General features: G+C 30.1%; 1 protein-coding gene and 1 pseudogene across 1 annotated transcript in view; both read left to right on the forward strand.

The window, feature by feature from the left end:
* Positions 1-680: 680 nt before the first annotated feature.
* On the forward strand, positions 681-2,151 carry LOC109156611 (annotated as a pseudogene).
* A 2,208-nt stretch (positions 2,152-4,359) lies between these two features.
* Positions 4,360-24,605, forward strand: part of LOC109156616 (F-box/FBD/LRR-repeat protein At1g13570-like) — a 38,904-nt gene continuing 18,658 nt past the window's right edge. Inside the window, exons 1-4 of the mRNA XM_019304469.1 lie at positions 4,360-4,439; positions 5,219-5,763; positions 5,847-6,011; positions 6,104-6,406. Coding sequence (XP_019160014.1) covers positions 4,400-4,439; positions 5,219-5,763; positions 5,847-6,011; positions 6,104-6,382 — 1,029 coding nt within the window. The 5' untranslated portion in view covers positions 4,360-4,399 and the 3' untranslated portion in view covers positions 6,383-6,406. The remainder of the gene's footprint in view (positions 4,440-5,218; positions 5,764-5,846; positions 6,012-6,103; positions 6,407-24,605) is intronic.

The raw sequence follows: 24,605 nt of genomic DNA on the forward strand, positions 1-24,605 counted from the left end.
TATGTAAATGTTATACGGAGTATTTGTTTACTCCTCATCCTGATGTTGTAAAATTGATTTTTACCCACGACACGACGTGGAGTGTTGGAAGACATTATTAGGGTTACCAAGGACTTGCCTTGTGCTCCGTCGAAGATCCCACCGCCTCTGTTCAGGTGTTTCCAGCATTATTCGTATTTAATACTTCAATACAAGCTGTTCTTGTGTTTATTTTCTTTGCTATTACTAAAAATTTTCAGTTTTTTTGTTTACTTCAGCTTCAATTTGATCTCCTTTAAAGCCCTTTGTTTAGAAATACTCTGTCCCTGAGACTGAGAGGTTGGCCCTAACCAGTTTCTATTTTCATTTTTTTTTTTTTTTTGGTTTACTTCAGCTTCAATTTGATATATTTGCTTCAATTCACTATGTGTTATTCTTTTTCCATTTTGTATATATTTGCTTTGAGATGAATAGTTTGGGTTTTCATGTAGTAGTATTCATTGGATACGATAGTTTGCAGATAAAAAAATGTCACTGTCAGTATTATTATTATATTATCAAATGGTTAAGGTTAAGTATCATAGAAGGATTTAGGCACAAGAGATAGGGGATTTGGGTGATGAAAAGAAAACTAAAACAAATATTGTAAATTATTCTTTTATAATTGGATTTTCTAATGTTGGTTTCTCTGTTTAATAGAAATGGAAATCTCAGGAAATAGCAAACGGAGGGCCATGGATGATAGATTTATTAACTTGCCAACGGATGCTTTAAACTGCATCCTAGATCACTTGCCTGCTTGAGATGCAGCAAGAACAAGTATTTTGTCTAAAAAATGGAGATACATATGGGCTGGTCACCCGAATCTTGTACTTGATCCCCGGGATATAGCCACTGTCACCAAAAATGATTTTTTTGGAATAGGCAATCTAATTCTCTTACAGCATATTGGGCCCATTCTAACTTTTGATGTCAACCTTTCAGATGTACACATGTCACAGTACCCAAACATTGATCTATGGATACTATACATGTCAAGAAATGGATTGAGGGAACTCATACTGGAGAATTCCAGTAGTGATCTCTATGCACTTCCCTCTTATGTATTCTTGTGTCAAGAACTTACGTATCTGTATATGGCTAACTGTATCTTCAAACAACCATGTGGTACTATAAGAAGCTTTCCAAATCTTAAGGTGCTTTTTTTGACTCAAGTTGCTTTCAAGCCAGAGGTTTCTGCTTCTATCTTTGCTGCATCAAAGCTTGAACATTTGAACTTAGAAAACTGTAGTGGTATGGATCACTTGAAGTTTGATGGCTGTTCACAATCACTTTCCTCCTTAGAACTTAACAAGAATCATGGGGTTAAACTGAGTTGTTTTATGCACTGCAAAAGTATAACCTTTGCATATCTTGGATTGCCAATGGAAGTTGAATCTCTTCACCGTAATGAAAGAATCAATTTAACAAGCCTTTTTGAGCACTGGACTCAAATTTCAAAGCTTACTTTGGATGGACACTATCTCAAGGTGCATTTCCTTTTAAGATTATCTGTGTTTATTTCCCAAATGATATATATATATATATATATATATATATATATATATATATATATATAGGTTTGTGTTTTAATTTTTCTCTATGGTGCAAAGCTTTTGGCTGCAGGTTCAGTTATGAGTGCTCTTCCAGTTAAAGTTAATAGCTTAAGGGAACTTACATTGTTTGAAATTAACTTTACTGATCTGGAACAAATATCTTGCATTCTTTGCTTGCTTCATAGCTCTCCTGGGGTGCATAGCCCTCAAATTTGGGCAAAGGTGGGAAAATGATCCAACATTTCCATTTATTTCTTCCAGTTTTTCTTTCAACTTATTTCAATTTTTGTGTTATAGATCCCTGCAGTGACTGCTGGCGACAACCTTGCTGTACAGTATTTGCAAGAACATAGCGGTATGAGCAAAGATATTAACAGTTTGCAGTCATTGGTGATCAAATATTTCCAGGGGTCAAGAGCTGAAATGCTTTTTGTAAAGCTTATACTTTCATGCTGCTCATCACTACAAAGGATCACTTTTGTGGACAATAGAGTATTGCAGTCGAATTTCTCAAATATTTTGAAAGAGCTGTTGCTGTTCCCTCGAGCTTTAAGGAAAGTGCAAATTGTGTTCTGAACCTCTGGTTAATGTTTTTGGTTTCTCAATTTGAAATAGTCTCAATGAGCTATTGAGACATCTTATGATTTTATCAAGTGTTGGTCTTGCCTTTTCACACCACAGCTTTTTGAGGGTTGGTTTGAATAGTTTCTCCAAAGTCAACTGCACTAGAATGCAGTAAGTGATATTTCTTGGTGTAATACTTTAACCGCCTGTTTGATTTATGGAACAATATTTCCTATTCTACTGCAATCATAATGAAATTGCTTTTGTAAACCCAAACCCCTTATTAGTATTTTTGGGGTTTGAAAATAATAAAGAGTGAACGACAACCCTTGACGATTCCATACCACACCCTCATTCACCACCATCTATACCTTTAACACACCCTAGGGCCCAAAACCACAATGGTGGTTTGCAGTAGTTAGCCACCCGCGGTCGTCCCCAACCTCATCCACGGTCTTCTCATAGCTGACAAAAGCTAGTAACCGCTGGTAGGATCACTCTCCCATATCACTCTCCCATGCTTGGCAGTAAGCGGCTCGCAACCTGCTATTTGGAGTGGTGGTGCACCATGTTGCCTTGCCACCAGTCCATCATTCCTTACCGTATCTTTGCATATTATGACCTTAGATTTTATGTCCCTTCTCATTTTTGACCCATTCCTTTGTACCCTTTGTAGTCTCTGTGCCTTCAGACCATATAATTTATGCATTGTCATGCTTTGGCCTCTAAACTTTTCTCCCTTCTTTACTCTATGCCCAATCTCTTCAGCCTTTATGCCCTCATCCCCTTAACTTCGTTCCTTAGCTCAATTTGCACATTTAACTCTCTTCCCTTCTTACATAGGCCTCCCAATCATTGCCCATGGGCTCCAACATCCTCTAAACCTAATTAATTCTTGAGCTTCCACTCCTCAGATTCATTATTGGAGAGTACACTATGCTCTATACATGAAATTCATCTTGTGATTTTAGTCGATAAATAACTATACAAAATTACAAATACTCAAAAATCATACTTAAAGAAGGTAAATTAGTGAATACTCAAAGAAAAATAATATAATATAGGTTTTCAAAATAATAATAATAATAATATAAAGAGTTAATTCTACTAGAGATCCTTTATTTTGGTGATAATTTCAAATTTAGTTCTGATTATCGCTTTTGTCATTTGACATCTAATACTATTATTTTATGGACAATTTTAATCTTTTTTAAAAATTTTCTTATTTTTAGTAATGGTATTTTTGTCTTTGTATATTTTATTTTATTTTTTATATATTGTTCCGGTTTCAACCGGCTTAATTGGTTTAAAACTTTAGGTAATATTTGATTTCTAGTAACCATATTTTTCACCAATTTTTAGTAAAGTCCTAAATCAATTAAACCGATTGAAATAAAATAACAGAAGAAAAATATGAAAAGACAAAAATGTCCATACTAAAAATAAGAAAAGCCATGAAAAGGACTAAAACTATCCATAAAATAATAATCTAAAATGTTAAATGGTAAAAATAATAATATGAGACTAAATTTGAAAATGCCTTGTCCTGAAACTTCTGGTATAATTAATTCTAGGAAAAAGAGTCAAATAGGCCCTCGAACTTTAGCTTAAAAGTCAATTAGATCCCTAAACTTTTTAAAAGTGCAATTACACTCATCAACAATTCATTTAGGTGCAATGAAACCCAAAAATAAGTTAATGACATGCTATCACAGGTCATTAGGGTTCACACCACCTTTCGGCAGAAAAAAAAAAAAAAAGTGACCGCCTACCGACCAGCGAAATTTCCAGCAAAAAGAAAAGTGACTGGCGCAAATGCTTGTTTTACCTAAATTGAATTGTTGATGAGTGTAATTGCACCTTCAAAAAGTTTAGAGACCTAATTAACTTTTAAGTTAAAATTCGAGAGCCTACCCTTTCCTCTTAATTCTAATATAAAATTTAGAGTTAATTCCAGCAATGGTCCCCTGACTATAATGATTTTCCAAATTTAGTCATCGTCTTTTAATTTGGACGAATTAAACCCTTGACTATCAAAATCGTTCCACCATTAGTCCTTATGTTAATTTAGTGTTAATTAGACGTTAAAACCAGGGGTAAAAGTGTCAATTAGACGTTAAAACCAGCAAGTGTCACGGAGTACAAAATTAAATTTTACCCAAAGACCACATGATCAACAAAATGTAGTTAAAAGCGTAAAATTGATTTTTACCCACGACACGACGTGGAGTCTTGGAAGACATTATTAGGCTTACCAAGCTATGCTCCGTCGAAGATCCGACCGTCTCCGTCTCCGTTCAGGTCCAGCATTATTCGTATTTAGTAGCATTAATACTTCAATACAAGCTATTCTTGTGTTTATTTTCTTTGCTGTTAGTAAAAATTTTCAGTTTTTTTGTTTACTTCAGCTTCAATTTGATCTTCCAGACGTTAAAGCCCTTTGTTTAGAAAAACTCTAACTCTGAGACTGATAGGTTCGCCCTAACCAGTTTCTATTGGTTTATTTTTCACCATGTAGAAGGGAGAAGCTAGTGATATAGTTCAATTCACTCTGTCTTGTTCTTTTTCCATTTTGTATATATTTACTTTGAGAGTTTGAGGTGAATAGTTTGGGTTTTGATGTAGTAGTATTCATTGGATACGATAGTATTATTATTATTATTATTATATTATCAAATGGTTAACTTTTCAAGGTTAAGTATTATACAAGGATTAAGGCACAAGAGATAGGGATTGTAAATTATTCTTTTACAATTGGATTTTCTAATTTCTAATGCTGGTTTCTCCTTTTATTAGAAATGGAAATCTCAGGAAATAGCAAACGGAGGGCCATGATTGATAGATTTATTGACTTCCAACGGATGTTTTACATTGCATCCTAGATCACTTGCCTGTTCGAGATGCAGCAAGAACAAGTGTTTTGTCTAGAAAATGGAGATACATATGGGCTGGTCACCCGAATCTTGTACTTGATCCCAAGAATATAGTCACTGTCACCAAAAATGATTTTGTTGGAATAGGCAATCGAATTCTCTTACAGCATATTGGGCCCATTCTAACTTTTCGTGTCAACCTTTCAGATGTACACATGTCACAGTACCCAAACATTGATCCATGGATACTATATTTGTCAAGAAATGGATTGAGGGAACTCACTCTGAAGAATTCCAGTCGTGATCTCTATGCACTTCCCTCTTATGTATTCTTGTGTCAACAACTTACGTATCTGAATCTGTCTAACTGTATCTTCAAACAACCATGTGGTACTATAAGAAGCTTTCAAAATCTTAAGGTGCTTATTTTGACTAAAGTTGCTTTCAAGCCAGAGGTTTCTGCTTCTGTCTTTGCTGCATCAAAGCTTGAACGTTTGATCTTAGAAAAGTGCAGTGGTATGGATCACTTGGACTTTGATGGCTGTTTACCATCACTTCGCGCCTTGGTACTTTACAAGAATCACGGGATTAAACTGAGTTGTTTTATGAACTGCAAAAGTATTGTATATGCATGTCTTGTATTGCCAGTGGAAGTTAAATCTTTTGGCACTGGTGAAAGGATAAATTTAGCAAGCTTGTTTGAACACTGGCCTCTAATTTCAAACCTTTTTGTGGATGGATACCATCTCAAGGTACAATCTTTTTAAGATTTTCGATTCTTATTTCCCGAACAATGTGTTTAGGTTGCATTATCATTTTTCTCTGTGCTGGTAAGCTTTTGGCTGCAGACTCTATTACGAGTGCACTTCCAGTTAAAATCAACTATTTGAGGGATCTTACACTATTTCAAATTAACTTTACCGATCTGGTACAAGTCTCCAACACCCTTTGCTTGCTTCACAGCTCTCCTAGGGTGCATAGCCTTCAAATTATGATGGACGTGAGAAACTTATGGTCTACTTACATTTATTTATTTCTACCCTACTCTCACTGTTGTGGTTTGAACTTATTTCTGTTTTGTTGTATGTATAGGTTCCGACGGTGACTGCTGACAACAACCTCGTTTTACAGTATTTGCAAGAACATAGCTGCATGAGCAAGGAGATTAACAGTTTGCGGGCTTTGAAGATGAAAAATTTCCAGGGGTCAAGAGCTGAAATGCTTTTTGTAAAGCTAATACTTGCTTTCTGCCCAGCCTTAGAAAGGGTTAGTTTTGTGGACAAGAAAGTAGAGGCATCAGAGGTCTCTAATATTTTGAAAGAGTTAGTAATATTCACTCGAGCTTCTAGAAAAGCACAAATCATATTCTGAACTTGTGACTAAAATTATGTGGTTAAAGTTTTCAATTTCGCAGTTTGAAAATATGTTAGATTAGTTCCAAATAGGTACCATCCCATGTATGAAGTCCCTTATGTTCTTCAAAGAATACCTATTTGGACTTCCTAGCTTCCCCAGACTACATTGTCCTCTGCTGAATGATCTAGAGAAATCCTAATAATTACTCTTGAATTATTAGTGTCCTTCAAATGAGAGGTCTCAACTTCAAACCGCACTGTAGGGCATTGACTCTTTGTTCTTCAGTAGGTTGAGAAAATATGTATGAACAGATATTACATTGTCATAGAGTCAATAGTATTCAAAAAAAAAAAAGGAATAAGGTTCAAATTGGCCACTGAACGTAACCTGAAAGTGCAATTAAGCCACTGAACGAAAAAAAAGTGCAATTAGGCCACTGAACACTCCAAAAATGTGCAATTTCACCTGATAGCAGGTTACTCTCAATTTTAGCAGGCTATCTGCTTACGTGGCAGCTGAGTTGGCATTTTTAATAAATTTTAATTAATTTTTAATAAATTTTAATAATAACTTTTTATTAAAAAAAATTTTAAAAAAATAAAAACGACTTTATTTTATTTTTTATTTAATTTTTTCAATTTTTTATAAAATTTATTATTAAAATTAATTATTAAAAATTATTAAAAATGCCAACTCAGCTGCCACGTAAGCAGGTAACCTGCTAAAATTGATGGTAACCTGCTATCCGGTAAAATTGCATACGTTTGGAGAGTTCAGTGGCCTAATTGCACATTTTTTTAGTGTTCAATGGCCTAATTGCACTTTTTTTTCGTTCAATTGCCTAATTGCATTTTCAGGTTACGTTCAGTGGCCAATTTGAACCTTATTCCAAAAAAAAAAAAAAAGAATTATTAGTGTCCCTCTGCTGTAAATATGTCTCTCCATAATATTTCAATTATTAATGTCACTTTTGAATTATTAGTGATGTAAATGTTGCATATTCAATTTTCAAAATAGTACATAAATTGCCCCACTTGTATTATGCGGCAGGAAAATTTAGGGACAATATTTAAACTATGTGAGGGGTAATATATGTTCGTTTTGAAAATTGAGGGATAACATTTACACTATTAATAATTTAAGAGTGACATTGATAATTGACATATTATGGAAGGATTAAATTACAATTTTCCTTTACTTTGATATTGATATTCGTTGTTGTCTTTTTAACTGGCACTCTGGTTTTAATAGAAATAAATGTAATGTTTAATAACCCAATTTTAATCCTTTATTACATAATTAATATTTTTCTCGTGAGATGCACAGAATAAACTATATTATCATGAATTTAATTAAAAAAAGTTTAAAAATAAAAAAATATTAAAATATACAATATAATAACATAATTAGGTTTTCATATATCTGGCAAGGTAGGTACATTCATAACGTATTTGGTTTATAGGTAAAATAAGTGTAGTGTAATTAATATATACTTTTATAGAATGTCAATACCACAATCAATGTTGAGAAAGACGTTAGGCACTTAGGCACTCGATTTATTTGCTTTTTTTATTTTTTTTAAATTTTTGTAGTGAGACGGTGCGTGAAGAAGTGTAGAGTAGAGGCGGACAGACGGTAATGATGTTCCCAAATCCCAATTGCCTTAGGGCATCCTTAAAAAGGGTTCTTTGCCAAATTTTGGAACAATAAAATGTGATTGGGTTAAATTTTTACAAATGGGAACACAACATTTTATGGAGACTTTCTTCCTGCAAAATGGAGATTTTGACAGGTTTGGTGGGTCCCCCAACAAAGTAGAGAGTCTCGCGCCCAGGCGGGCGCGTGCACCTGGGCGGGTAATTTAATTTTTTTTTGTTTTGTTTTGTTTTATTTTTTTCTTTTCTTTTTTCCTTTTCTTCCATTTTCTCTTTCCTAATCATTTCAACAAAATCCCTTCAAAATTTTCAATAAAAGAGGATGCCCTAAAACTGCTGAATCCCAAATGCCTTGAGACTGCTGTACAGCCAGTCCACTGCTGTTCCCACTTATCTCTCTCAACACTCAACCTCTGTAATTTATCTCTCTCAACACTCAATCTCTATTCTTTATCTCTCTCAACACTCAACCTCTTTTCATCTCTCTAATTCTCTCAGCACTCAAAGTCGCAGACTTCAACACTCAAGCTCTATTCATCTCTTTAATTATCTCAGCACTCAAACTATGTCGACGCTTCGGAGGTGGTGAGTCGCCTCTAATTCTCTCAACCACTTGGTCGACGCTTCAGAGGTGGCCGGAGTCGCCTCTAACACTCTCAACACTCAGACCCAACAACTTGGTTGCGTAGGTGATGCTTCGGAGGTAGAGGCGTGGTCGGCGATTGACGAACAAAGGCGACGACTGGTGAAGGGGCAGGGTCGCGTGGGGTGGCGGAGGCGCTTCGCCGGGCTTCTGAGTTCTGGGTTTTGCTAAACAAAAAAAAAAATGGTTGAGACAGGGTGGCCGACTAGGCGGTCTAGGCGTCACCTAAATCGCCTAGCTGGCCGGCTGCGGAGGAGGCCGATTACGGCCTTCCCCAACGCGGCCAATGCCAAAATGGGGATCAACCAAAATGCAAACACTTAAAATAGCTTACAAATGTCATATTGCATAAAATATGCTAACGTATTTTATACCTTAAAGGATATTGCATTATGGAAACCACCAAATATTGCAAGAAAACTTATCGCAAATATAGTATAAGGTCTTATGTGATTAAGGAGCTTTGGTTCCAAAAATGGTGTTCAGAATGACGTTTTTGAAGCATGGACTTTTGGTCCTTAAATTATGAGTAAAAGACATTTTTGGTCCTAGACTTATAGTGGCTTGGACAATTTTAGTCCTTTATAAAAAAATTTGCCATTTTATGGACAGAGTTATTGTGGCGAGGACATTTTTGGTCCTCCGTCTATATTTTTGTTAGATAACCGTCTGAGAGAGGGGTAATTACGTCAATTTAGGCTATCTCCTTCTATCTATTATATCTATGTGTGTTTTGTTTTCTTCTCGGTCATAATTCGAAGGAGTCAGAGAGTCCAAGTTGCAATAAAGGCATGGTTGTGGGCAAAGCATTTCGTAGTGCAAAACTACAAATAAATGAGGGTCAGAGTAAAGGCATGGTTGTGGGACCAAAATCGTCCATCTCACAAGAAAGAGATAGCCTAAATTGACTTAATTGCCCCTCTCTCATACGGTTATCTAACAGAAATATAGACGGAGGACCAAAAATGTCCTCGCCACAATAACTCTGTCCATAAAATGGCAAATTTTTTTTGTAAAGGACTAAAATTGTCCAAGCCACTATAAGTTTAGGACCAAAAATGTCTTTTACTCTTAAATTATCCTTTAAGGTTTAAATGAATGTATCTACTTCAAGATATTAGACATCAATTAATATGCTAAAAGAGCGAAAAATATATAAGATATTCAGGACATTTTCATGTAAGCTTATTGGTGTATAGAATTTGATTTATGGGTTGAGACAATACTTGAGTTTCCTAATCACCCTTACCACCTCTAGGCATGTGCATATAATATAATGTTTCATACATGTCCTAATAATATGAAACATTGATAATACATTTTTGTTATCTATACTTTCTTCTTTAGAAAAAAACACTTAGCCAATCATTGATTATTATGGTGAAGTCATAAGAGGATCATAGTAATTTTACACTATTCATGTTGCAATTTTTGCCTATCGCATTTTGAAAACTTTAAATTCATCAGGGATTCTTTAAAAAAAAAAAAAAAACACACACACACACACACACACACACACACACACACACATATATATATATATATATATATATATATATATATATATATATATAAGTGACCCGTGACCCATATAATTATGTGATGACTGTGTCTATTAACTACATATCTAAATATATTATTTACTGCTAGTTTTTTTTTAAATAATGGAACACAATGTCATAGAAGGATATCCTTCTATTATGATCAATATTGGGTCTCTGCGTATACCCTTTAACTTCTCAACTCGCTTTATATTTCATCACCTGCATTTTCATAACATCTTCGGGTGTAGATATTTCTTTTAGCAAGTTGAATTGTATGCATTAATTGGTCTTTTCTATCAAAAATAGTTAGCACGCTTTGGGCGCTATACTACTGTTTTAGCTTCTAGATCCAAATTTAAATAATGTGAGCAATTATAGAGGCAAATATGTTGTCGACAACTGTAATAGTTTTATTATAAATATCTTTCATACTCGTGGTAATTTTTATATCAACAAAATATATGTTATTTCCCAAAAGCATTTGAATTCGGTTGTTCTCCTTATACAATATTTTGATTATTCGGTGTACCAATAATTTTACAGGGGGTTTCACCTTCTAGGCGAACGTCTTCAGGATGAAAATCTTTAAATTTCAGGAGTGACGAAATTTCAATAGTAGATCTAGTTTTCACAAATTCTTATTTTTATACTAATAGATTTCCTATGCTTCCGACATATAAAAAATGATAGATATATTTCGTCTTTGATCGGGAATATTCCCCGTCTTTGACCTCCCTATACGTCCGTGCTCCCGTTTTGTAATCGAGTCGGGGTTAAACGGTTCGGGTCATGGTCAAAGTCAACGGGTCAAAGTCAAACCCTCCACACTTGGGCCTATATAAAGGGCCTTAGCCCTTCATTTTAGGGGTTCCTCCCTTCCCTCTCCTGGACTCTTCTCTCTCTAGTCTACTACTCTCCCTCTGCATTTAGAGTCCCTCTCTACTCCCTCTAGAATTGAAGAACATCAATGAATAAAAGAGTCATTTTGAGCCATATTCTCCATCTTCTCTCTACAAATTACATATGTATTATATACATACTACAACACACGGGTGAATACACCTTATCAATCTTAGTTGGGGATTTCAATTCATAAAATTTATATAGACTTAGTCACTCTTTGACATTTCTAACAGATTATTTGTTCAATTTCTGAACTCTTGATTTAGTAAAACTAGTACATTGGTTTGGAGATCTTTTCATTTCTTGAAATTTTCTCGGCATTCTATAAAATTTGGGCTCAAATCCCCCCCTAATGTCGAGAAATGATCTTATAACAGAATATGCAGTCAACGTATCTTTCGATCCCTTATTATGGGCTTCTAGATATTTGATAGTCCTTAGCGATACGCTACGTTGGTGATATAATAAAAAGGAAAATGTCTGCATACTAATACTTAAAAGTTTAACATAGATAGGGAAATGTACTATTCTAAACACATACTAGGTGTTTGTGATATGTAGTGAGCCGTATTTTGATAAGTATAGTAGTATCTAAAATTGGAGGTCCCCAAATAGATAAGTCTTCCTCCATAAATACTTAATTTACCTTCCGGGCAAAACTCTGTTTACGTTTAAAGCTTATCTTAATTAACAAAATATGATGTATAACAAAAGAGTTAATTACAGCATTGGTCCTATAACTATAGTGATTTTTCAAATTTAGTCATCGTCTTTTAATTTGGACGAATTAAACCCTTAACTATCAAAATCATTCCACCAAGGCAGAGTTTGAGTTCTTAGTATTTGAAGGCAGCACAAGGGCTCCTTAAGGAGGTAGTTAATGTCTGTAAAGGAATAAAAATCAGCGCTAAATCAGCCAAATGTGCTAATTCTCGAGCCAAAGTATCGCCGGCGACTCATCCAATGTTCGAAACCGCCAGCGAGGGACAAACCGAAGTCGAAAGTAGCAGCAATAACCGCAACACCGAGTTAACTATTGCAGAGAGGTAGGAAATTCAAATGAGGAAAGTAAAGCTCATAAACATGCTTGAGTAAAGATAAGATCCAAAAAATGAAGGACACGACTGCAAATAGAGATGATATCCCCCAAGATATCAACATCAGGGTCAGAAAATCCGGTGCCAGAGCCATCACAAAAAGTCAAAAACCAGACATTACATCTGCATACCCAACATCACTAATCTCATTCCTTAAGTTCAGAAAGGTTAGCATTAATCATTGTCCTGAATCCTTGTGTTTGGGAAATTTCAAGCGAAGCTTTATCCCGTGAGAAGTGAGTGCATCCATCTCTGAAAACTGCCTCACCCTAGCCCAAGCATCCACCTCTTTTACTAGCCCAAGCATCCCAACTTCAATGCATGGCTCAACTGTAGCTCTCTGAACTTGTTGTGGTTGTTGATGTACCTGAGAGTGGGATGGTTTTCTCCTGCCTATAGTCTTTCGGAGATGCTTATCACCTCTCAAAAATCCCTTGTCCAGTTCAGAGTAGTGTTGAAACTCCAGACTGGGCCGGCGAAGACGCCGGAGAAATTTGAGTTTTTTTTTTTATGAAGGTGAGGGGAAGAGAAATGGAGGGCGATGGGTTTTTGTCCTCCTTGGAGTCGGAGAAGCATGTCACGTTTGGCATCGCCTCGCCGGAAGTTGTCGTTGTCTGAGATACTTCCATTAACGCCGACAGACTCACCCCCTTGGTCAGCCTAGAAATAGGGATCTTGTGCCCGCCGGAAGTCTTCTTGAACACTCTACAGAAAAACACACATAACAGAACCTTTTCACTTTTTTAGAGGATTAAGATCACTTTCTATCACCAAAAATATTATTTAATAACTTACCAATTTGCTTCAACCTCTTAAAAACTAAAACAATACATATACATTTTGGGTTAATCTTTCCCAAACCCCCTAATAAATTAAAACAATTTAAAAAAAAAAAACTAAAATAACAAACCACTAAGATAAGTTTCATTAAATAAGAGCCTTTTGACTCGTTGAGCTCAATAGGTTGAGAAAGTTTATATGAACAGATATTATATGTAACAGGGTCAATCGAATAGTCATGCTGTGGAACTGTGTCCACCTTGCAAGGTAGACACAATTCTATGTTAATAATTACTGAACATATGTTCATAATTATAAAGCTATATATTCATAATCTTTGAACCTCATATTTATAATTATTGAACTCTATATTCACAATTACAAAACTATATGTTCATAATTACTGAATTATATGTTAATAATTATAAAGCTATATATTCATAATTTTTGAACTTCATATTCACAATTATTGAATCTCTATATTCATAATTACATAACTATATGTTCATAATTATGTTCACAACACTATGTTCATAATTATAGAACTATATATTCATAATTATGAACAATTTTGGAACCGTATCTACCATGCAAGGTAGACACAGTTTCACAACATAATTTGTCGGGTCAGTAGTACTCAAAAATAAAATAGGAGCCTTTGGACTTCTCAATACTTGCCCATATTGATGGTCAAACAATTATATTTGTAAGAGGAGCATTGCTCCTATTATATAGAGGAGCTCAAGAGCCCACCAGCTCTTTCCAAACATTTTCAATGTGAATCAAAATGATCCAACATCATTTACAAAGGGAGTCCGTGGCTCCCTTTTGTCTTCTTCTTATTAATTGTAATTTTATTTTGTATATTGTTTTGTTTGGGTGATGATGATGATGATGATGATGATGATGATGATGATGATGATGATGATGATGATGATGATGATGATGATGATGATGATGATGATGATGATGATGATGATGATGATGATGATGATGATGATGATGATGATGATGATGATGATGATGATGATGATGATGATGATGATGATGATGATGATGATGATGATGATGATGATGATGATGATGATGATGATGATGATGATGATGATGATGATGATGATGATGATGATGATGATGATGATGATGATGATGATGATGATGATGATATGATGATTATTATTATTATTATTATTATTATTATTATTTGATTATTGATCAATTCGCCAAAATTTTAATAAATTTAGTCATTTTAACATTTTACCTTTAATCGAAACACCAAAATATATTATATAATAACTCAGTAATTTACTCCAAACTGCTAAAAATTAATACAACACATACATTTTGGGTTAATTTTCCACAACCCCCACTAATAATAAATAAATAAATAAAAACTAAAATAAGAAGACAAAGTTAAACCTTCTTAAATAAGAACCTTTTGACTTCTCAATACTTGCATACAATGATTGGCAGCAATTATGTTTATAAGAGGATCATTGTTCCTTTTATATAGATGAGCTCTCTCTTTAATTATTTCGTGCCATTTTCAATCAAGTATTAATTATCATTTATTTTTTCAATTAGCCTAACTTTCATTCCATTTTTATTTTCAATCAATGATACTTTTCTAATATATAATAATTAGTTAATTATTAATAAAATATTTTATATATTTCCAGTAATATATTCTGTATCATTTTTAATCAAGTATTAATTATCATTTCCCGTTTTATATATATATATATATATATATATATATATATATATATATATATATATATATATATATATATATCATTTCCTTTTCCAACCATGCCATTTTTTCTCATTCAAAAAATTTTTTTATACATATTAATTAGTTAATTATTTATAACAGATTTTTTTATATATTTCTAGTAAATTATTAATAACAGATACCTTTTTCAATTTACATATACAATAGTTAATCCGTTTCCTTTCCTACATAGTTAATATGGGGATTATTTTTTTTCTTAAAAAATATTATACCATAATTTATGTATACTGTGTCATTTTTAATATCAGTGAATTATTTTTCTAATTAACAAATACATTTTTCAATTGTGGTAATTTCCATGTCATTTCTATTCTTAGTCAAATATTATTTTTATACATATCAATTAGTTTATACTATAAATATTAATAAAATTACCGATATATATTTATAATTTATATATGGGAAAATGACACATTTTCTCCCTAAGTTATATACTTATAGCATTTTTTCCCCCTCAATTATTTATGTAAGCACATTAGTCCTCTCAATTATTTTAAAAGTGGTGGTTTTTCCCCCTGATATATTAAATTGACATTTCTACCCTTAAAGTAAACACTTTATTTATTTTACTTCTCCAACAAATTATTGTGTATATGTAGCAATGACCACGGTTCGGTTCGAACTAAACCGGACACTATAGCAATCGAATTAAAACTTTTCGGTTATGATTCAGATCTAGAACCCAATATTTGAATTTCAATTTATTAAATTTATGAACCAAAAAAACTGGATCATGAACCGTTTACCGGTGGTTCTGGATCCGGTTCGCGATTTTGAACCGTCTTTATTTTAAAATTTTATTTTATTTTTTATTTTAAAATAGTCTTAATTCAACAATAAATGTATTTTATTTTTTCAGTTCGGAACATGAACCGACCATTCCGGTTTGCGATTTTAATAAACTCTAAATATCGCGTTTTGATTCTAAATTGTAATTGGAATATTTTGATTTGGTTGCTATAGTATCTGTTTGGTTTGAACCAAATTATAGTAATAATTTGTTGGAGAAGAAAAATAAATAAAATATTTATTTTAAGGGTAAATATGTCCATTTAACATTTTAGGGGGGAAAAGAGCCACTTAAATAATTTAGGGGGGAAAAGTGCTATAAGTATATAACTCAATGGGAAAAAGTGCCATTTTCCCTTTATATATTGCATGACATTTCCAATCAAATATTAATTATTATTTCCTTTTGTAATTGGACTAATTTTCATTCCATTTTTATTTTCAATCAATGATTCTTTTTTATTACATATTAAGTAGTTATTTATTAATAACACATTTCTTTATTTTCAGTAATATATTCTGATCTATTTTAATCAAGTATTAATTATCATTTTATTTTTTAATTAGCCTAATTTTCATGTCATTTTTATTACCAACGAATAATTCTTTTTAATATATATTAATTATATTAGATAATTATTAATATAATGTTTTTTATTTCCAGTAAATTATTAATAACAGATACTTTTTTCCAATTTACATATACAATAGTTAATCCGTTTCCTTTCCTACATAGTTAATATGGGGATCATTTTTTTTCTTAAATATATATTATACCATAATTTATGTATTTTGTGGCATTTTTAATCACAGTCAATTATTTTTTCAATTTACCTATACTATTGTTTGGGCTGTCTAGCCATTTTTCTTTTTCATTTGAGTTAATTTGAAATTATTTTTAATTTTTAATTAAGTATTAATAATCATTACATTTTTCAATTGTGCTAATTTTCATGTCATTTCTATTCTTAGTCAAATATTGTTTTAATACATATCAATTAGTTTATACTATAAACATTAATACAATTGTCGATATATATTTTGGATTTATATATTTCATGTCATTTTCAATCAAATATTAATTATTATTTTCTTTTCTAATTGGAGTAATTTTCATTCCATTTTTATTTTCAATCAATGATTCTTTTTTATTGCATATTAATTAGTTATTTATTAATAACATATTTCTTTATTTCCAGTAATATATTGTAATCCATTTTAATCAAGTATTAATTATCATTTCCTTTTCCAATTGGCCTAATTTTCATGTCATTTTTATTACCAATCAATAATTCTTTTTTAATACATATTAATTAGATAATTATTAATATAATTTTTTTTATTTCCGTTTCATTTTCGACATTGTTAATTTGGAAATCTTTTTTTAAAAATATATCATAATTTGTATATTTCGTGTCATTTTTAATATCAGTCAATTATTTTATACTTTCTCAACTTATTGAAACACAAAGAACCAATAACACCTCCATTAAGGCTCAAACTTACAACCTTCCAAATGGAAGTCCAACCCAGATACTATTAGACCACATAGTCTTGGTACATATCAATTAATTTATACTATAATTATTAATATAATTGTCGATATATATTTAAAATTTATATATTTTATGTCATTTTTAATCAAATATTAATTATCATTTTCTTTTTCAATTGGTCTAATTTGCATGCCATTTTTATTCTCAGTCAATGATTTTTTAATACATATTAATTAGTTAATTATTAATAACATATTTATATATATATATATTTTTATTTCCAGTAATATATTCTGTGTCATTTTTAATCAAGTATTAATTATCATTTCCTTTTCAAATTGATCTACTTTTCATGCCATTTTTATTCTCAGTCAATGATTCTTTTAAATACATATTAATTAGTTAATTATTAATAACAAATTTTTTTAATATTTCTATGTTGAAGTGATTTTATGATACTAACAACTATTATTGTAAATAAGTTTCATGTGTAAATACGATATGTAACCTTTATTCATTTTAAAGTTTTGTTGTGTAATAACTATATAGGAAACATTGCGATATTACAATTGAAAAAAAAATACTATTATTTTATTAATTTCCAAAAACATACTATCAATTAAATAAGATTTGATATTTAAAATGGGTAATTAGCTAAAATAATAAACTTTTAATACACTGTTTTAAAATAACAAATTATTACAAACATCTTAGTAAACAACAAAAGAAAATCTATATTCTCATTTATCAGTAATTCTGATTACAGTAAGATTAATTAATCTATATACTAATTGTGCAAGTTAGGTGTTGCCACATCCTTTACTAACATCCATGTTAATTTGTCCAATGTCTAAACTCACGACTCATCTGTATAATCTTCATCACAATTAAATTAAAAAGAATATGATAGTTGTTAATCCATCCCATGTCTAAACTCATAAATACAATCTTCATCACAATAAAATAAAAAAGAATATTATGATAAAGAATTGGATATGATACATCTACAATTCAATTTTCATGCATGAAATATATTCACAAAATAAAAAAAAAATAAAGTAATTAATAAATATAATATACAAACAACTTGCTAAAGTGCTTACTTGAAATAGTTGCGAAATATTGCATTTTTTAAAAAATAAAACTACCAATAAAATATACTTTATTAAATTTATATACTACTTTTTTAATATATGCAATTGCATGTATATTAATAAGAACTAAATATGAAACTTTTAATTTTCATTTACATGATTGTATAGTAAATTCTGTATGGTACTACACAACAAAGGAATAATCGTTATTCACAGAGATTGAACAATGTTATTGATACATCAACAAACTAAGCTTAAAATTATTCAAGAAAAAAATACAGTATTAATATATATATATATATATATATATATATATATATATATATATATATATATATATATATGAATCTTAAAAATATAATGGTAGTGAATATAAACATGGAAAAAAAATTAATACACATATATTTACGATTCGCACTCTTTTGAGTTGTTATCCCCACAATTAAAATTAGGCATGTCTAATTATGCCTAATATATTGAATGTTAATGGTCATAATTAAAATTAAATATTCACCATAATTAAATTAAACTAATATAATAATATATTCTGCACGGTAAATGTTATTAGGCATGTCTAATTATGCCTGATATATTGAAGTCCTATAATACACGAAAATAGGAATAGTGGAATACTATTAGGATGTAAATGGAGATGAATATAAAATTACTATAATTTGATTTGATTTGAGTCGGATTATGCCTAATATATTGAAGTCCTATAATACACGGAAATAGGAATATATCTAATATAAATGGAGATGAATATAAAATTACTATAATTTGATTTGAATATAATGGCATATAATAATATCTATATATAAATAATGGATGATATTACATAAATGTCTCTAAGTTTTGAGGGAAAAATTTATAGATTAGGATTATTGTTATGCGTATACATACATATATTTGATTTGGACTTGTGTACCAAGGCTTAATATAATGAAATGGGCTATGAAGATATCATGTCAAAATTGTAGCTTAAAGAATATAATATAAATTAGGCAAAATAATTTATTTATTTAAGGTAGAAAATACTAATTTAAAAGGAAATAATAATAATTTAGTTATTTATTTAAGTTAATAGCATTATTATTATTATATTATATTATAGTACGAATATATATATATATATATATATATATATATATATATATATATATATATATTAATTATAAAAAATGCTGTAAAATGAACTATGCTTGTTAAAAAAAACATAGAAACTTGAATGGCATGTACAAATCTCGAAAATAACATACTAACTCTAAGTTTCAGAAAATCTTACAAAATCATCAAAATTACCGTCTTTATCATCCTCGATCGCATCTCTACAATCTTCCATAAAAACTAAACCAATATGGTTCTGTTACAAATGCTTTTCCTCATCAATTTCCTTTTGTTGAAGCAGAGCCTCCTTAAATATCTTCAAACTCATACCAGACGATATAAACTGCAAAACATATTGAAGTACGTGAGAATATAGTTAGAAAAATGTAAAAAATTCATACAAAAAGAAAGCAGAGAGATGATTCTGAGATTCTTTGATTGAAGAAGCCCTTGTATTTATAGGTAGAAAATACTAATTCAAAAGAAAAGTATAATAATTTATTTATTTAAGGTAATAAAATTATTATTATTATTATTATTATTATTATTATTATTATTATTTAATTTAATTTCCATTTGACATTTACTTACCAAATAAGTTTTACTACAAAAGTTTTGGGGGGAAAATTTGTTAGGAGGATTTTACTTATATATATATATATATATATATATATATATATATATATATATATATATAGATATAGATAGATATAGATATAGATATGGTTATTTTCCTTTAAAAGGGAAAATGTAAAAGAATCGGTAGTATCAAGAATTTATAAGATTGTACAAAAATAATAAAACCAAATTGGATATTAATAATTAATCGCCCAAATTTAAAAATAATAAGCTTATTATAACAATCTGTAATCTATACTATATATACAAACAAAATTCTCCATTTTAACTTTCCGATCAAAAGACTCCTACACTATTAAGGTTTGCGTAATATTGTAAAATATGGTAATACAATTCCTAATACAATATATTCTTTCCTACTTTCCTATTTCTACGATTAAAATTAATAATAATAATAATAATAATAATAATAATAATAATAATAATTATAATTATAATAATAATAATAATAATAATAATAATCTATATCTATTTATATACGCAGTATATAAAAGTAAAATTCTCCTATTTTATTTTTCCGCCCAAACTTTTGTAGTCAATTAATTAAATATTTGTATTAGCCTATTAGGTAAAAGTTAATTAGGAATATTAATATGATAAATTGATTAGGAATATCAATATAATGAATTGATTAGGAATATCAATATAATGAATTGATTAGGTAATACCTTAAATAAATAAATACACTTTTCTTTTGAAAAATCTTACAAATTTATAATTCTCATATTTTTTTTGATTTAATTTATAATTCTCATATGTCTCACCTATGAATACAATAAGTTGATAACTAAATAAATTATAAGTCTTCATTTTACATTGCATCCTTCTTTACCCTTGTATGTGACTCTCTTATTCCCTTCTTTCACCGACTGTTAAAAAATCATATTACAACTTTATAATTCACATGTAATGAATATTAATACTTGAATATTAATAAGTTACTAAAAATATAAAAATTACTGATATAAAATGTATTAATACAAATGTAAAATGAAGTTTGCATCTCAACGTTTAGCCGAGATGGAAAGAAATATTAATCTCGGTTATATATTTTATAAAATGTAAAGTTACTGGAAATATAAAAAAAATTGTTATTAATAATTAATTAATTAATATGTATTAAAAAAAATATAATTGACTGAGAATAAAAATGACACAAAATTTATGCCAATTGAAATAGGAAATGACTATTAACAATTGACTAAAAATGAAAAATGCTAAAACTGACTCAGTACATGGAAAGAATAGTAATCTCGGTTATATATTTTAGAGTTAATACTCAAAATAGTCCCTCGACTATGTCGTAATTACTAATTTGGTCCTCGACTATCATTCTTACACAATTAAGTCCTCAACTATACAATTTTTACCCAATTTAGTCCTTTGTCAATTTGACTGTTTGTTGACTGTCAAAAGTGGAAATAAAGTTGTAATTTTACAAGTTTTCTCCTTCCTCCTCATTTAGCAGCGCCAAACCATATAGCAATAAGCTCCGGTTGGGTTCTAAACCTGTCAGCATCGAAGTAGTGGTTATGCATCGGATAGCCCATGAATTTGATTTCCAACGTTTTTTTGACGATCGAAATCTGATCAGAGTGTATTGCTGCATGGTTTGGCGCTGCTAAATGGAGAGGAAGGGGAAATCTTGTAAAATTATAATTTTATCCCGACTTTTAACAGTCAACAAACAGTCAAATTAATACAGAGGACTAAATTGGGTAAGAATTGTATAGTTGAGGACTAAATTGGGTAAGAATTGTATAGTTGAGGACTTAATTGAGTAAAAGTTACATAGTTGAGGACTTAATTGGGTAAGAATGGTAGTTGAGGACCAAATTAGTAATTATGGCATAGTCGAGGGACCATTTTGGGTATTAACTCTATATTTTATAATAAATATAAGGTTTAGCTGAGATGGAAAGAATATTAATTGGGATAGAAATTTTTAATTTTTACACCAAATGTTATTTTATACTAGGAATATAAGGATTGTGTAATTATAAGGTTTAGCCGAGTATGTAAAAAAAAAAAAAGAAGTTAAGCCGAGATGGAAAAAAAAATACTAATATCGACTATATATTTTATAAAATGTAAAGTTATTGGAAATATTAAAAAAAATCTGTATATATATGTTAATGGAAATATAGCTATGTAAAGATATATATTTACAAATGGAAAATTGAATAAAATCGTTTAGTATCCACAATTTATAAGGAAATTTGTGTAATTAAAGATGAAAATGTTCTTGCAATACGTATGAATGATTCAAAATAAATTAATTATGACTGATTTTGTCGCACACTTTTATCTAAAATTATGGGACCCATTGTAATACGTATATATAAAAATGTGTAATTATGTATATAATGTGTAAGGAAGATTTTGCTTAAAGATGGAAAACAAATTAGGCCAATTGGAAAAGGGAATGAATATTAATAATTCACTCAAAATTAAATATGATTCCTAGATATAATTCACATATTTAAAATCTCTAAAGTTTCAGCATGCGTACATCTACACATTGACTATTAATTGGACAATTATTTGCTCGAATTCAAGCAATGATAACATTGAAAAATGCAATCAATCCAACTCAATTCTTCAATTGCATTATATAATATTCGATGTAATCTACTATACTAATAAGAGCCCAAGAGAGTTAGGCCTATAATGGGTAGAAAAAATGACGGTCACAGATTTTAATCAAATGAATGACTCAGATTGATTAAAAGATTGATAAGATTTAAATTTTACATTAAAATTTCCTAAAATACCCACACACCGTTACTAATTCCGTTAAAATTTTAAGAATTGCCCTTAGTTCACCGTTAACTTACTCATTGATTTCAATAAAAAAAAAAAAGGTCTTAGGTTCGAACCTCATCCCAAACAAAGTTGGCATAATTAGTACTCTATTTTACTCTTATTAAATTATATAAATAATAACTTAGTAGCTACAACAAAAAATTATAGATATGCATTTCTTTAATTTAGAATTATGTGTCCACAATGTCTTTATTCAAAAAAAAAAATATTCATTATCAATAAATTAAATAAGAGAAATAATTTGCATTCAAAAAATAAGAGAAATAATTTTATTAGTTATATTGTCTTTATTTTTCTACAATATAAAAATTCTTTATATTCAAATTTATTAATTGATTATATTCACTACATTGTCCTTAAAATGTCTTATTTCAGTGAAAAAAAATTATTCATTATCAACAAATTAATTAAGATAAATATTTTCATTAATTATATTGTCCTTATTTTTCTCAAATGTAAAAATTTTTACATTCAAATTCATCAATTGATTATATTCACTACATTGTCTATTATCTTTTTTGTGCACTATTTTTCTAATTAAATATCAAAGTTATAATACAAAATAATTCTATATATTTATTTACCAAGTATTTTATTAATACCATGAAAAAATTAAAAAAAAATATAATTAATAAAGCCAACCATATTAACTAGAGAGATTTTGTGACAAAGAGTGTATTCAAATCACACAACAAATTGAAGTGAGAACTACCTTACAATGTCCTTGTTTGACAATTAGCCGTTAGCGGTTAGCGTTAGTGGATTATATTAGCGGATTTGACCAACGAATTTATTTAATTATTAACATTGGGTAGAAAAAATGACCGCCAAATTATTAAATCAAATGAATGGTTCAGATTGTTCAGGTTTTAATTTTTTTCTTTTAAGTTTTTCTAATTTATCCTTAATTATATGATTATCCATTTAACTTTTCAGTTAAATACCGTTAATTCACCGTTAGTCTAATTCTAATATTAAAGTCTAATATAGAATTATAACTACACCATCAATCTAATTCTAATATTAAAGTCTTAATAAAACTTAACCACAAATCCTAATGTCGAAATCTCCTCAAACAATATTAGTATATATTTAATATTTTATGCCCTAATTTTTATTTGTTCTTCCTTATGTCCCGTATTTGGTTTCAACCATACCTATACAATTATTTTATTGACAATTATAATCAATCTTGACTATATTATCTTGCATTTGTAAACTTAGAATTACCTATTTAACCCGCACGTGCTTAGCTCAATGGTTAATTTAGTGGGCAGTATTTGGGAGAAGAGACCAAGGTTTGAACCTCGGCGGCGACAGTGCGGGAATTATGTCCAAAGTGGGCAGATTGCTTGTGCGCACCTGCATTTGGTCCTGTCTGCTAAATCATTGAGTCACCGTGATTTACAACTTCCCACAATGCTCTGTCGGGTCGGAGTGTGGGGACCCTTGGGGTTGGGGACTCAACCTTTGGGAGAAGAATTACCTATTTAAATACGCAAATTCAACCTTCAATTATCTATGCATGAACAATTTCAATATAATCTTACCTTAATATACTTTAAAGTACTTATTTAAAAAAAAAAAAAACAAACAAACATTGGGCATTATCCCAATCGCGCAATGCGCATAAAAAACTAGTAATTTATATAATTGACATGTATATCGATCTAAATATTCTAAAAATATTTTAACAAAATCATTCCGTGCATCGCACGGATGAAAATACTAGTTTTTAATAAGAACAACATGATTAACAAAATGTATTTAAAAGCGTAAAATTGATTTTTACCCACGACACGAAGACATTATTAGGGTTACCAAGGACCACCCGCCTTGTGCTCTGTCGAAGATCCGACCGCCTCCGTTC

This window comes from Ipomoea nil, unplaced genomic scaffold (assembly GCF_001879475.1).
Source record: "Ipomoea nil cultivar Tokyo-kokei standard unplaced genomic scaffold, Asagao_1.1 scaffold2742, whole genome shotgun sequence".
Classification (NCBI taxonomy): Eukaryota; Viridiplantae; Streptophyta; class Magnoliopsida; order Solanales; family Convolvulaceae; genus Ipomoea; species Ipomoea nil.